At 45.9% G+C, this 12,953-nt stretch overlaps 1 protein-coding gene across 6 annotated transcripts; it reads left to right on the forward strand.

Moving 5' to 3' along the window:
- Positions 1 to 629: 629 nt before the first annotated feature.
- Positions 630 to 11,765, forward strand: RPP40 (ribonuclease P/MRP subunit p40; the record flags this gene model as incomplete). Of its 6 annotated transcripts, none has more annotated exons than XM_079713973.1 (8): positions 630 to 767; positions 3,080 to 3,224; positions 4,513 to 4,581; positions 5,941 to 6,036; positions 7,338 to 7,463; positions 9,751 to 9,949; positions 10,077 to 10,211; positions 11,546 to 11,765. In XM_079713973.1, 8 exons carry the CDS (start codon positions 645 to 647, stop codon positions 11,742 to 11,744), a joined length of 1,092 nt encoding a protein of 363 aa, XP_079570099.1. In that variant the 3' UTR covers positions 11,745 to 11,765. The 6 variants fall into 6 exon arrangements, with proteins under 6 accessions (XP_079570099.1, XP_079570101.1, XP_079570100.1 ...); XM_079713975.1 differs by having other exon boundaries at positions 645 to 767; positions 10,077 to 10,208; XM_079713974.1 differs by having other exon boundaries at positions 645 to 767; positions 9,760 to 9,949.
- Between the last annotated feature and the right edge of the window lie 1,188 nt (positions 11,766 to 12,953).

Below are 12,953 nucleotides of genomic sequence, written 5' to 3' on the forward strand. Positions count from 1 at the left end.
GGCACAGGATACTGACATTAATGGCAGAGGACTTTCCAGTCTGTCTTAGTTTTAGATTTGTAAATACCTTCCAAATTACTTAAGTTCTATTCTTCCAAATCTTATAGTAAAACTGATGCTCCATAAGGCTGTACTACAAATATTCTGCTGTTTTGCGTCCTCTCTGCATAGAATTGGGACTGTGCATACTCCAGTTCGAGAAGCATGCAGTAGTACAGCACTTGGAGTTGATCAGAAAACTTAGATGGAAAAATGCATTATCACTGTAACCTCCAATAGCAAGAAATTATTAAAATCGGTTCCAAAAGGATATTTTTAAAAGCATCTTGAAAGTGGTTCTGAAGGGGTCTTAAGGAGTCCTATTAAAGGTATTATGTATACCTTTAGACACAAACTTCCTTAGCAATTTGGGAAGGAGCAACCTGGGGCCTAGAGGAAGGATTCTGGCAAGAGAACTAATTTCAGGTAGGGCACCTTGCAGGTAACCATCAGCGAGCTTCTGCCAGAAGTCTAGGCCCGCCCCCAGCACTAGCCCCGCCCCTACCCGGGACCGCCTCAACACGTGCGGCGTGCCTGCAATGCGCATGCCCGCGGGGAAGAGGCGGGGCGAGCCGAACCCTGGCAGGGCCTGCGTGAGGAAGACCATGGCCATGCTGTGTCGGCTGCGAGAGGTGCCTCGGCACTTGCTGGTCTGCGAAAAGTCCAACTTCGGCCACGACAAGTCGCGCCACCGGCATCTCGTTGAGACGCACTATCACAACTACAGGGTGAGTCCACATCCCGGGCCCGCCGACCGCACACCATCCCGCCGGCGGTGGAGGCTTGGGGAAAGCCGCGCTCTGCTCCCCCGCCCTCGGCGCGCGGAGGGGCGGGGCCTTTCGCCAGGCATGCTGGGAATTGTAGTCTCTAGCCGCTCCAGGCCTGTGGTTTCCCCCCCCTCAGGACTACAAGTCCCAGGATGCACCGGCGCGGGGCGGTGTTCCGCCTTCGGAGGGAGGAGCAGGGTGGCGTGCGCCTGACAGAGTTCGCCGCGCCTCTGGCCACTTACTCCGGCCCCGAACCGCCGCGGGTGGGGTGCGTCCCGGGAGGGGCGGGGCCGGGACGAGGGACTGACGGGTGTGACCCGCAACCCGGGACGGACCCGCCCTTTCCCCACCCCGGCTTCCTTCCCCCGCCGCGTGCTCGCGGGTCATTGTAGAGCCTCGTACGGAGTCCGGGAAGCTGCTTTCCCTTCTGAACCGCTTATGGGCGCTAGTTTGATACCTGAGAAACCTACCCTTTTGCCTGCTGCCTCTGCGTTGTCCAGCCAGAGTGCACCATTTCGGCAGCTTTTGCAGAAATTCGCCGAGGCTTCCCTGCTCGCATGCACAACTTTAGAGCGGCTTTCGCTGTTGCTTCGTGAAAATGTCACCCTCTCGGGCGCCTTTTTCGCGAATGTGGTGGTTGAAGCATCGGTGAGGTTAATTATCAGTTTATCCAGGATCTGCTGAGAGTAGAAGAGAACATCCCTAATTCCCAGGTAGTGTATGCTGGGCGGGCTTCACCAACCCATTTAAGTGGAGAGGGCTTCAGAATAAACCTTACAATGAAAATGCTTTAAGCCTTTTACGCTTTAAATCGACCAGCCTAATCTCAACTCAGGCCTGACTGGCTAGTTTCTCAGACACAACTGGTGACCCTGGTCGTTCAGGGACAAACTGGTGTCCCAGCTTCGGGAGGGTGGTTTTTCAAGGTGTGGAGCACCTGGGTGACGTTTGAAACCTGTCAGGTTGACTATCTCTGCTTTGGATGGAAAGTTCATCACAGACAGCAGTCGGGGATGTGTACCTTATCTCTCCCGTCCCATCTGTAGAGTTTTCTATCTGTAAAGGGTAAACATCCAGCAGACTTCTGCTTCCATGTAACCTCTTAATAATTGGTGTCCCTAAATTCCTTATACCCTAAGGGACAGTTCCTTTGATTCCAGCCCGGTACTAGGATACACAGATCTAGGGATATTCAATTGTACTATATTTCCCTAAAAATTAATGTAGTGATAGGAACGGGACATAAAATATATTGCTCATTTGTAAAAGATGAAATACAAGCAAGGGCTTCCCTGGTGGCACAGTGGTTAAGAATCCCCTGCAGTGCAGGGGACACAGGTTCAAGCCCTGGTCCGGGAAGATCCCACATGCCGCGGAGCAGCTAAGCCCGTGCGCTAAAACTGCTGAGCCTGCGCTCTAGAGCCCGCGAGCCACAACTACTGAGCCCATGTGCTACAACTACTGAAGCCTGCAAGCCTAGAGCCCGTGCTCTGCAACAAGAGAAGCCACCGCATGAGAAGCCACGCATGGCAACAAAGAGTAGCCCCCGCTCACCGCAACTAGAGAAAGCATGTGCGCAGCAAGGAAGACCCAACGCAGCCAAAAATAAATTAATTTTTAAAAATTATTTTTTAAAAAACCGTAAGCAAGAGCTTCCCATTAAAATTGTTTTGCTCATTCACCTTTCCTGTACTGTAAGCTTGAATACAGAAATGGAAAACTTGAGTTGTCAAATTTCTCTTTTCCTGAGATTAGTAAGGTTTTTTTTGTTTTTTCTATTTTTATTTTTAAAATTTTTATTGGAGCATAGTTGCTTTACAATATCGTGTTAGTTTCTACTGTACAGCAAAGTGAGTCAGCTATACGTATACGTATAGCCCCTCTTTTTTGGATTTCCTTCCCATTTAGGTCACCACAGAGCAGTAAGCAGAGTTCCCTGTGCTATACAGTAGGTTCTCATTAGTCATCTATTTTATACATAGTATCCATAGTGTATATATGTCCATCCCCATCTCCCACTCTGAGATTGGTAAGTTAATTTCAGAGTTTTTTTGAAAGCTGTGGAGGAATGGTTAGCAGCCTTCATGATGTATCATCCCTAAAAACCTGGGTGTTGATCTACATGAAAATAAGACTTGTTTAAACCTATAATGGAATATAATCCGCAAAAATACTGAATCACTATGCTGTACACATGAAACTAATGTAATATTGTAAGTCAGCTATGCTTCAATTAAAAAAATAAGACTTGTTTATATTGCACATTCCAATAGGTTTCATTTCTGATTCCTGAATGTGGGATACTATCAAAAGAACTGAAAGACCTGGTCATGGACTCTGGACCCTATTACTTTGTGAAGGATTTACCTCTTCATGAGTTAATTGCACACGAATTCATCAATACTTTTGTCAAGAAAGGTAAGAAAAGCCGTGTAGTGTCTATGAACGCGGGGAGGTGAGGAAGTCCAGGGAGATCACATAGCAATACCAGGGTCCTTCTCTTGTTCTGAATAGGACTGCTGGAGATAGTCTGCGTGGTCAGGTGTGTGCATCCCTCCCTCCGTCCTGCAGTAGCTCAGCCGACTCTGTGTGCCCTCATTAGGTGGTGGTTTCTGATTGCGCTGGTCCACAGGTGTTGTGTGGGAGTGTGTCGTATGAGGGTTAATGGAGAGGAAAGTCTGTCGACCGCCGTGTTCAGATGTCATGCCGTTGGGTGTGTGGCTGCAGAGACAGACTGATGTTCTCCCTGCAGTCCCCATGACAGCTGTCTGCAGAGGGTGGTCTCCTGATGCAGCCACAGCTGCTGGCCCCAGAGTCAGGTGCTGATTGGGGTTCAGCGTCTTCCGCTTAGACGTTGTGGCTCTCAGCCTCGCCTGCGCACCTCATTCCCATCTGTGTCTGCTGGGTGGATTGGCTTGTTCCAGTTATATCCTAGGAGCCACTTGTCTGAAACCATTTCAGCGTGTCTTTAGGGATCCACCCTCACTATATACATCACTGCACAAGGGCCACTGACGTCTTGTCTTTGGTCTCACGGACATGATTCCTTTCTTCGGTTCTGAAGCATGATGCTGGGGGATTCCCTGGCGGTCCAGTGGTTAGGATTCCTCACTTTCACTGCTGAGGACCCGGGTTTGATCCCTGCTCAGGCAGCTAGGATCCCACAAGCTGTGTGGTGTGGTCAAAAAAAAAAAAAAAAAAAAGTCTGAGGCTATTTTGTTAACAGTGTGGACACTGGCCATGGCAGGGACTTTTACATAGCTGACCCGACTTAACCCTGGCAACAACACTATGAAATAGGCCTGCAACCCCCATTTTACAGGTGAGAAAATTGAGGCTCAGAGAGATTGAGTAGCTTTCTTGACTTCACACAAGCTTGTGGCACATTTTGAGTCTTCATCTGGAACTCTGCCTTTCAGGTGTGTACGCACACCTGCTCTTCCACTTTGTGCCCCTCTACCAGCATCCCCGGATGTATGCGCTCCATCCTGAGTCCATTTTCTGCTCGTTGGTAGCCAGCTTGCACAGACAGGCCCTAGGCAGGGGCGTGAACTAGCTGTGCTTGGCCTTGCGTGTCCTCCAGCTTGGCTGAGTGAGCTGGAGCAGTGACCCGGAAGGTTTGTTATCCTGTGAAAATAATCCACTAACTTCTTGCAGGTGTGATTTTTTTCTTGTCTTAATTTCTCCTCTGGGTTTTCTCTTACAGGTGCGTGCTACGCACTAACATACAACACAAATATTGACGAGGATAATACTGTGGCCCTGCTACCAAACGGTAACCACACTCATTTTTTCTTCTTTCTTAATTATGGAGGAAACACAAACGGTAAAAAAGAGTCAAGTCATTCGGATGTGTGTAAAGTGAAAGTCCCCCCTTTCATCCCCGTCCCTCCAAACTCACTGCCATTCTCAGCAGGCATTCTTTTTTTTTTTTAAAGAATCAATTTTATTTATTTATTTATTTTTGGCTGCTTTGGGTCTTCGTTGCTGCGCGCTGGTTTTCTCTAGTTGCGGCGAGCGGGGGCTGCTCTTCATTGTGGTGCGCGGGCTTCTCATTGCTGTGGCTTCTCTTGTTGCGGAGCACAGGCTCTAGGCATGCGGGCTTCAGTAGTTGTGGCTTGCGGGCTTAGTAGTTGTGGTGCACGGGCTCTAGAGCGCAGGCTCAGTAGCTGTGGCGCACGGGCTTTGTTGCTCTGCAGCACGTGGGATCTTCCTGGACCAGGGCTCGAACCCATGTCCCCTGCATTGGCAGGCGGATTCTTAACCCCTGCGCCACCAGGGAAGCCCCTCAGCAGGCACTCTTGTTAGCAGGTAGGTGTTCATTCTTCTAGACATTTTCTATGAATTTATAAACACATACAGGTTTTTTTTTAATATATATATATTATGTCATAGTCCATTGTTTCTCAGTTTGCTTTTTTCCCAGGCTGTATATCCTAGACATCTTTCCCTATTAGTACATACAGTTTTTGGGGGGTTTTTGTTGTTTTTTTATTTTATTTATTTTTGGCTGTGTTGGGTCTTGGTTGCTGCACGCGGGCTTTCTCTAGTTGCGGCGAGCAGGGGCTACTCTTTGTTGCGGTGCGCGGGCTTCTCGTTGTGGTGGCTTCTCTTGTTGCGGAGCATGGACTCTAGGCGCGAGGGCTTCAGTAGTTGTGGCTCGCGGGCTCTAGAGCGCAGGCTCAGTAGTTGTGGTGCACGCAGGCCCAGTTGCTCCGCAGCATGTGGCATCTTCTTGGACCAGGGCTCAAACCTGTGTCCCCTGCTTTGGCAGGCAGATTCTTAACCACTGCACCACCAGGGAAGCCTAGTACATACAGTTTTAATTTACTATTTTTAATGTCTTGAAAATATTCCAAAGAAGAAGTATACCATAATTTGTTTATTCTTTCTTTAATAAAAATTTAGATAGTTTCTAGTTTCACTATAATAAATGATGTCTTTGTACATATAATTATAAATAATACCCTTGTATTATAAGTAAGATACATGTATGAATAAATAATATCCTTGTATTATAAATACGATCCTTGTGTGCACTGGTATTTAACTGCTCAATTTGTCTTCCTTTCTCTAGTCAGAGAACACATTATATTTTTAACATCTCTTATGGGAATTATTATTTGATTTATAGGGAAATTAATTTTATCACTGGATAAAGACACTTATGAAGAAACTGGACTTCAAGGTCGTCCATCTCAGTATTCTGGCAGAAAAACCATGAAATTTAGTAAGTATTATGCTCACTCCATCGGTTTCTAACAAGGTAGTAGTGTTCCTGTAGCAATTTGAACTTAAATGTTTGAATTGCCTCTGTTCTCTTTGTTCAGAAGAAGTGTGGCTTTTTCTTGTCTTTAAAACTCCTTACTCCGGGGGCTCTCGGGTGGGCATCAGATAGGATGAGATAGATACTGCTGTGCATCTGTTTGTCTTCAGCTGTCGGCTGCATCTTGAAAAGATCACAGACTTGGACATGGTCCATTAGATACATATGTTTTGGGTCACAAATTCAAAGTGATGAACCCACTTGTTCTTTTTTTTTTTAAATTGAAGTATAGTTGATTTATAGTGTGTTAATTACTGCTATACAGCAAAGTGATTCAGTTATACATATATATATATTCTTTTTCATATTCTTTTCCATTATGAAAAAAAGTATCTTTTTCATATTCTTTTCCATTATCACAGGGTATTGAATATAGTTCTTTGTGCTCTACAGTAGGACCTTGTTGTTTATTTAACCAGTCTATATATACCAGTTTGCATCTGTTGCAACTTGTTCTTAGTAAAGAATTTCCTTTAATTTTCCCAAGTTTTATGATGACTAGTAGAAATTCACCCATGAGTGAAGAGATGTAGTCCTGTTGATGGTCTGGCTTGAACATCAGTAGTTACGGCTGCCACCTCCACAGCTAGGTTAGAGTTGATCTCTGCCCTTGGTCTTTGACTAGGAAAAATGTGAATTTAAAACACCTGTTGTGGGACTTCCCTGGTGGTGCAGTGGTTAAGAATCTGCCTGCCAGTGCAGGGGACACGGGCTCGAGCCCTGGTCTGGGAAGATCCCACATGCCACGGAGCAACTAAGCACATGTGCCACGACTACTGAGCCTGCGCTCTAGAGCCCGTGAGCCACAGCTACTAAGCCCACGCGCCTAGAGCCTGTGCTCTGCAACAAGAGAAGCCACCACGATGAGAAGCCCGTGCACCACAACGAAGAGTAGCCCCCGCTCACTGCAACTAGAGAAAGCCCACACGCAGCAAAGACCCAACACAGCCAAAAATAAATAAAAATAAATAAATTTTTACAATAAATTTTAAAAAAACACCTGTTGTAATTATCTCTCAATGCCAGAAATGTCCATCAGAGGCAGAGTTTTGGTTTGGTAACCCAAAGGGAGGGCAAGAAATACAAAATAACTTTTTTTATCCATAAAACTTCTAAAACTCCTGATGTTTTTAATCTAGCATGTTTTGCACAGTGCAAGCTGTGTGTCTATGAATGAACTGTTTATTCCTCTCCATTTTTTTAAGTTGTTTCCATTGATTTGATGGATTTATCCTCTAAACTGGACTCTAAGAAGTATAAAAGAATATCTTGGGCTTTCAAAGAAAAGAAACCATTGAAATTTGATTTTCTTTTGGCGTGGCATCAGACAGGTATGAAAAATAAAATGGGTAATGATGGAGTGGTTTTGAAATCTAATGGTTAACTAAAGGGGAGTAGTGGGGATGGAATGGTGATTCATCCCAGCAGTCAGGGACGTTGTGTACGTAGATGGATACAGGTGTCCCCCACTTTTCGAAAGTTCACTTTATGCTCCTTTACTTTTACAAAAGCAAAAATAGTGTACAGCGTGTGTTTTGCAGCGAGCTGCTATAGAGGCAGTGTGCACCCCAGCAGCGAGAGTGGCACCCCCAGCTCCCTCCCCCAGAATGGCACTCAGCGTTTAGCCTCTAGCCGGCAGAGCTTTGAACTGTGTCTTTGAGCGTTTATTTCATGCATCTGTTAGCAAGATGTGTCTTAAGGTAATTGCTTCTTCGCTTTATGCCATTTCGACTTAATGAAAGGTTTTGTAGGAACACTACTTTGGGATGGGGGGAAACCTGTAAACATTGTTAAGGCCTGCTTTGGCCCCTCTGGCATCCCTGAGCGCCATAGTCCGGGATCATCTCAGCATGCAGCCGTCCGTCTCCACCTCCTTGGGTTGTGTGTTGATCAGGAGCTCCTGAGGGTGGTGTCAGGGCAACTAACCTTTGTCCATTTCTCCCTTTCCCTCCTCCAGCTTCCCTCCAACAGCCTTGGCTGGAGTGTTTTAAAATAACACCAGTTAGGGGCTTCCCTGGTGGCGCAGTGGTTGGGAGTCCGCCTGCCGATGCAGGGGACACGGGTTCGTGCCCCGGTCCGGGAAGATCCCACGTGCCGCGGAGCGGCTGGGCCCGTGAGCCATGGCCGCTGAGCCTGCGCATCTGGAGCCTGTGCTCTGCAGCGGGAGAGGCCACAGCAGTGAGAGGCCCGCGTACCTCAAAAAACAAAAAAATAATAACACCAGTTATACTGATAGACACAAACTGCTTATTCGTTATTGCAGGGTAGTAATCAGGCATATCATTAAATGTCAGATTAAATTTGTTGTGCCTTTTAATTGATTAGAAGAATACATTTAGTTCAGAGTTTCATGTTCACCAAACATTTTAATCGGCTTACAACTGCCATGTACCTCGCTCCTTTTAGAAGTGTATCTTTGGCCCAAAACAAGATTAAATGAATCAAATCATCACAATTACAATGGTGTAGTTCTCTCTTGGAGAAGAGGGAAGCCCATAGGTCCATTTTGGAAATAGGTCCATCTGTCCGCTCCTCCTGGAAGGTTCATGGTCACTGGGTGCTACAGGGTTGCCTGGGTGAGGCCTAGGTCTGTAATACTTGGGTGCTTCTGTGTGTGGTGCAGACACAGAGGGCAGAGAGGCTGACATCTCAGTTGTATGAAGTCTTTACTGAGGACCTCCTATGCAGTGGGTTCTGGAGACCACTGTGTTCCTAAGACTCCGAAGTATTTTAAGGGCTTGTCAAGACCCGTGAAACACCTGAGATTTTACCCTCTTAGCAAGCTAAGAAGTTAGCCAGCACATTCTCGTGGGCTCTGGCAGGAGACACGAGACCCCTGGGTCAGAGACAGAAAACCTAATTGTTCCCAGCAGTAGCAGTGGCCAGAGCATCAGCGTTTGCTCCAGTTCACCAAGTCCTGGTTCCTGCAGGGTGACGCATGGTGGGCAGGTGATGCTGGTGCAAGCAGGGGGTTGCATTACAGGAGGGGAACCTGGAGCCTAAGGAATTCAAATCTTTTATATTGGGCAGTGAGCCTGCTGACCTTTGCCCTGGAGGGAGGGAGGGAGGGGATGGGGGGAGACATTATTTCTCATCCACTGGGCAGTAAGAGTCCTGCCCTCTGCTCCAAGAGGGCCACTGTTTCCGTCTTCCAGGGCTATTAGAAAATCCTTCAGGATACACTGGATCTTACTGGGTTTGAAAGACAAGCTGGGCTGAGATTCTTCAGCTCCTCTTCTGTTTCCTTCTTTGAGAGTGTGCAAATATGCTCCTTGCTCTGTAGAGTTCACTAATTTTATTTAACCATAAGTAATGCTTTGGGTTTTATTTATTAAGTCAAAAGTTGCTTAGTAGAGCACATGTTGAGACTAGTATGGCTTGAATCTGAAAGCCTTATGATTTTCCAGAAAAAGTGACAGAAGATGAACATTGACAGAACTTTGGCCCAAGGAGGTGAAGGCAACTTAGATGATTTTAATTCGAATAAAGCTTTTTACAACCGCCGCTGGCCCTTCATCCTGCCTGCTTCCTGAAACCCTCAAGTGGGAGCGGGGTGGGTTCACGGATCCACTGGACTTGTTTACATTATCCAAGTGGCCTTATTTGGTGTGTTTGAAGGTGCGGAAGGATCAATGATGATGTCATACTTTTCCAATTACCGGATTCGGGAGCATCAGCCAGAAATAGCGCTGAGCACGGTGACAGATCTGCAGTGCCCCGTGCTGCAGAGCGGCGAGCTCGGGGGCAAGCCCGAGGCGGCCTGCAGCGCCCGGGAGCTCTTCGAGTGGCTGGGCGCCGTCTTCAGTAACGCCGAGCTGTGCGTATGAGGGCTCCCGGGTCCTGGAGGGCTTGGGCTGCCTTCTCGTTTTCAACAGGGGTTTAGTACTTTGAAAGTGATCGTGTAGTGGATATAAATGCGTTTTCTTTCTCTTTTTTGGTTACAGAAATAATGAGCCTGATAATTTCATATCAACCTACTGCTGTCCTCAGCCAAGCACAGTGGTGGCGAAAGCTTACTTGTGTACAATCACTGGTTTCATCCTTCCAGAGAAGATACGTCTCCTGTTGGAACAGCTGTGGTGAGAAAAAAGAACAGCCTTTTCCATTTATGTGTTGCTTGTCTCCACCTCTGTAGCGTTTTAGGGGCAGTGCTAGTGATCCAGATTCCGGGGCCCTCTCACAACGTGTCCCCTTTTCCCTTGCTGGGGCTCACGTGCAGTAACGTCATCATCTTACATGATGTAATTATCCCTGGTGAAGTTGCCAGGTCCTTGTCTTTTTTTTTTTTTTTTTGGCGGTACGCGGGTCTCTCACCGTTGTGGCCTCTCCCGTTGTGGAGCACAGGCTCCGGACGCACAGGCTCAGCGGCCATGGCTCACGGGCCCAGCTGCTCCGCGGCATGTGGGATCTTCCCGGACCAGGACACGAACCCGTGTCCCCTGCATCGGCAGGCGGACTCTCAACCACTGCGCCACCAGGGAAGCCTGTCCTTGTGCTTTGAAAAGAAGAGAGTAGAGCTTTACTGTGCTTCTTGAGAACAAACTGCTCATTTTTCTTGTCCGCTCCCCCAGACCAGTTCTGTGCAATTGAAGTTACAATATCACTTAAGAAAACAGCAGAACTCTATGGAACACATTATGATCTGTTTTAAATACTGGATTTCTGCAAAATGCTTCACTTTGAAATGGGTGGGAAAGGGAGCTGGCCACCTCTGAATCCAAATCATATCCAAGATCTGCCCTGGCTCTAACATCCGTGAATCACTGGGCACCGGTAACATGCCACAGGTTGTATAAAGTAGTATTGGATTTTCATTCTGGGAGGTGTTCTGTAAATAAAATGTGAGGAAGCTCAAATCCCGTATTGAAAAGAATATAAAGTGAGCATCATGCCTTCTGAGTCTTCACTTGAAAAATGTCTAAGATTTAAGTGTTGAGGGTTTTCCTTTTTAAATCCAACATCGTCTTTCACATTTATTAGCTTCGTACTTTTCTTTTCCTCAGTAAGAAGGTTGAAGTTTTAAAACTTAGATGGATTTTAAAAAAGAAATTCGATAAATTATTCTGCAGTGTTTCAGTTTACAGAGCCTCCGAAAGCAGCACTGTTCACGGGAGGGAAACGATTCTTACACACTTCGTGGGGATTTTTTTGTTCTTTAAATCTTATATGCTCTTCCACAACAAGGGTAGGAACCGCTGAAGTTTGTTGTGTGCGCTGCATGTTGGTGAACCTTTACTGAATTCACAGTATAGCACCAGGAATTTAATTTCTGTCTCCTAATTTTTATAAATGAAAGCTAAGGTCAAAGCTTCATGGGAGCATCAGAAATACCACTTACCCTGAATAAGTAGAAACAATAAATGGGACCGTTCCTAACCCTTCCTGTTTGTTAAGAAGTGTCTGTCTTTTTCAGTCGCTACTTTGATGAACCAAAGTTGGCCCCGTGGGTGACGTTGTCGGTTCAAGGCTTTGCAGACAGCCCTGTTTCCTGGAGAGAAAATGAACACGGTTTTCGAAAAGGAGGAGAACATTTATACAACTTTGTGGTTTTTAGTAATCAGGACTATTGGCTTCAGTTGGCTGTTGGGGCAAATGATGACTGTCCACCATAACAAGCACAGAGTTTCAAGTCATGTTTGTTTATGTTTATGCTTATGTTTATGTTTTATGTCTATGTTTTCCGTATTTCTCGGCGGTATAAGGACTGTGTGTTCACTCAGACTTGGGTGACGATGACACTTCTCAGATCAGCATCTGTTAGCATCTGCTCTGGACTCGGGCCCGTCCTGTGACAGGCTTGCTGTCAGGTGGAAGCTCATAGTCGATTTCTCCCTGTCACTTTGAGCCCAGGTGTGGGCTGCTGCGTGGTAACGTGGGCCACAATGGCCAGGGACCGGGGGTTATGGAACCACTGGGTAAGATGTGTGCTGTGATTGTGAGTTTTTCACATCATAATAACAAGAAATCCTTAACATCATACTTACAGAGCCAGTTCCTGCATTAGTGCTGTTCATCTGCTACCTCATTTAATTCTCACATCAGTCCTGTGAGGGAACAGAGTGTACCTAAGCTACTGAAGTCACCTGCTTGTGGATTCAAGACTTGATCTCAGATCAGCTGGTTCCTGAGTGTGTGCTCACTCTCCTGCTTCTGGGCCAGGAGGGATATTTGGATACTATATATTCATAAAGAACAAGTTGAATTTTGCAGTAACCTATAAGGGAAAAGAATCTGAAAAACATATATGTGTGTGTATATATGTAAAACCGAATCACTGTGCTGTCCACCTGAAACTGACATGACATCATAAATCAACTATACTTCAATTTAAAAAAAAAGTGACTTCCCTGGCGGTATAGTGGTTAGGACTCGTGCTTCCACCGCAGGGGGGCATGGGTTCGATCCCTGGTCGGGGAACTAAGATCCCACATGCCACACAGTGTGGCCAAAAAATAAAAGTAAAAAAAAAAGTTGGAAGAATTATTTTTCCCCCAGCAATATGGCTGATAAGGACCAACTGAAAACTACTTAAATTTCTGGAAGACCTATCAAGAACCACTTTTTAAAATGTTTCAGTGAGCTGCAGAATAATAATTCTCAAAAGCTAAATAATTTATTTGGCCACATGGAATTAAATTAGAAATCAGTAACAGAAAGATCCTTGAAAATCCCCAAGTATTTGGAAACAAAATAACTCACAAGTCAAAGAACAAATCTAAAGAGAAATTAGAAAGTAATTTGAGATGAATTTTTTTAAAAAACTAGAATTTGTGGGTTCTTGCTAAAGCAGTACTTAAAGGGAAACTTGTAGCTTTAAATGC

The sequence above is a fragment of the Hyperoodon ampullatus genome (genome assembly GCF_949752795.1).
Source record: "Hyperoodon ampullatus genome assembly, chromosome: 10".
NCBI classification, from domain to species: domain Eukaryota; kingdom Metazoa; phylum Chordata; class Mammalia; order Artiodactyla; family Ziphiidae; genus Hyperoodon; species Hyperoodon ampullatus.